General features: G+C 32.4%; 1 protein-coding gene across 1 annotated transcript; it reads right to left on the minus strand.

Moving 5' to 3' along the window:
- Window positions 1–1,208: 1,208 nt before the first annotated feature.
- LOC105314711 (fibrinogen C domain-containing protein 1-A-like) lies at window positions 1,209–1,793 on the minus strand (the record flags this gene model as incomplete). The annotated part of the gene is made up of 1 exon (XM_020003515.1): window positions 1,209–1,793. A coding segment is annotated over one exon (561 nt), but the record flags the coding sequence as incomplete, so codon positions are not given.
- Window positions 1,794–2,693: the final 900 nt, after the last annotated feature.

Here is a 2,693-nt window from a genome sequence, read left to right on the forward strand (position 1 = left end):
CATAGACTTTATAATTAGTATTATTGTACCTGGTGTAGCATTAACACTAGTGTTAGTAACAAGTGGAAAAGTTTTCTTCTCCTTCTCATCATCAGGACAGTTTCCATTGACAGTATTAATAATAACAATTATTATCATTAAACTGTACATCAGTTTACCAGCTAGCATCATCTTGATTTGGAGTCACTTTTAGTATCTATGCTTTTATAATATAGAAAAAGAGAAAGTGGTTTAACATTTTCCGGTAATTGCTTATGATTTTCTCCTTTTTATAATCTTAAGCAGTGGCTGCATGTATTTGTTTATGCTTTGGCAGTAATCACAAAGTGACTACTGAATTATAAAAATGTTTTTTTCTATCATAAAATAATATTATTTTAGAGTATATAAATACGTTCCTAACATTTCTCATTAAACAAACAGTAGAGTAGGCTATACGTGTATTTGTGTGTATGTAATTATGTTGTTAACTTGTTATGTGTTAGTGCTGGCAGATGAGATGAGTGAGGGAGGAAGTGTGGGGATATTTACTAAAGCACATTAGCACATGTGACTATAGTTCACTGTTTTTATTTATTTTACACATTCCTAACAACACTAATATAATGGACCCTTGCTATCATGCATGTACTGTATATCACTACATGTCAACATGTACTGTTTGTATAGTCTCGCACAACCAGACTCATCCCCTTTTTGACATGTTGGAAAGAGAGATAGGTCTGGTTATGCAAGACTATGCAAGTTTATTCACTTTTGTTATTTAATGGCTTAAAACTTTAGTATACTGAAAATTATATATGTTTATTACATTAAAATGTGTTTTTTCCCATTCATAGTTTAATTTTCTGTTAAATTTCAAAATTTTTGACATTTCATGAGCAATAAAACTAATGATTAATACAACTTATTATATTAACGAATAGTTACTGTATGATGTCATATTGAAAGCAATCAAGTCACAATGAGTAGCAATGCATGATAGCATCTGTACTCATTATACTAATATCAATAGTCAGTGTGTGTGTATACTACAGGTACCATTTCTTCATTGTTATTGCTTGTATTTTGTGACCTTAATATTTTTTATTCTTCGATTGATTTTTCCTAAAAGTAACAAAAATTTCTACAAGAATCACTACAAAATCTACCTATTATGTACAACTTTTGCTAGTAATGATTGTTTATATACTCATCACACAAGTCCAGTGATCCATTCCAATTGCCATTATTTAACTCTCGCGATAAATACGCATCCTTGTATATGGGAGAGGAGTACTTTGAGATGTATAGTCCAACCAAAATATTCCAGTCTCATTAGTTGCAGAGTATAGACCATTGAGATTAGAATCAGAGCAACTGTTGTACCACCAGGCACCATGATGAAGCATAGCACAATTATCAACATGTTTATCATTATCATTATCCATTGTACTGAACTTCATTCCATTGAGAGAGTGCCTACCAGCCATTGAATCACCAGCTGTTTTGGGATTACTATAAACATATACACCTGAGTATTGGAGATTTATTGTGTATTCAGTGGCACGATCACTCACACTGAATGAATTATAATACACAAGTTGACGTGCAAAATAAACATCTAGTTGGTGTGATCCTTCTTTCGTAAGACGATGAATCTTGCTCAATCCTAACCAAAACTCACCAGTAAGGTCACCAAATCCATTCTCATAGTCAATCCAACCCCTGTAGAAATCAACAGATCCATCTTGTCTCCTCTGAAACACAGTATATCCATCTTGACAATATACCTGTAAATGAACAATACCGGTAATTCAATTATAGCAGTACAGTATACAATAGTATACCTGGAAAGGTTCATCATCATCTGGTCTAACAGTATATACTCCACTGGTCTGAGCTCCCAAATCATACCATTCTTTACAATCACGTGCCATTGCACACACTATACATAAAAGAAAGAGCTTGACATAATATATGTCATACACAGTAAAATAATTAATGCTACTTTTTCAATGCTTTATCACGTACCTGGTGCATCATTCACTGAAGTGTTTGATGGTGAATAAAATTTCCTAGAAATGACATACGGAACTTCAGGAATAGGAGAAGGAGGAGGAGGGGGCTCATCATCAGGACAGTTTCCATTGACAGTATTAATAATAACAATTATTATCATTAAACTGTACATCAGTTTACCAGCTAACATCATCTCAGCATAGTATCTTTATTATATACTTATTAAGATAATGTGATAGGTTATCAATTGATGTTACTGTAGTGATATTTCTCTCCTTTTATAATAAAGTCACTGACACTAGCTCCGTGACTAGTGGACTATAAAGATTGAACAACATTTTGTTGACTTTTAGTAACTTTTACTGAACATCAACACATCTCTCTCGATCTTTAAATTTTAAACTAATTAAGACCACATTATGCTCTTGCAGAAAGAGAAAGTGTATGTGTGTAGCAAAACTTACTGGAATGTTTATTTTAAATTAATAACATTATCATTGCAGTCCTTACATTTCTATTGCTACTAATATTATGATATTAATCACTGATGAGGCTTAACATTATTAAGAAATACTGTATAGTGGGTAATTTTGGAGGGAGTAAAATTTGGTGAATTGCTAAATTTTGGTTATTGGTGGATTTTAATTTGGTGAATTTGTGGCCATGTACCATTGAGCATGCATATAATGGCT

The sequence above is a fragment of the Amphimedon queenslandica genome, unplaced genomic scaffold (genome assembly GCF_000090795.2).
Source record: "Amphimedon queenslandica unplaced genomic scaffold, v1.1 AMPQUscaffold_12628, whole genome shotgun sequence".
Classification (NCBI taxonomy): Eukaryota; Metazoa; Porifera; class Demospongiae; order Haplosclerida; family Niphatidae; genus Amphimedon; species Amphimedon queenslandica.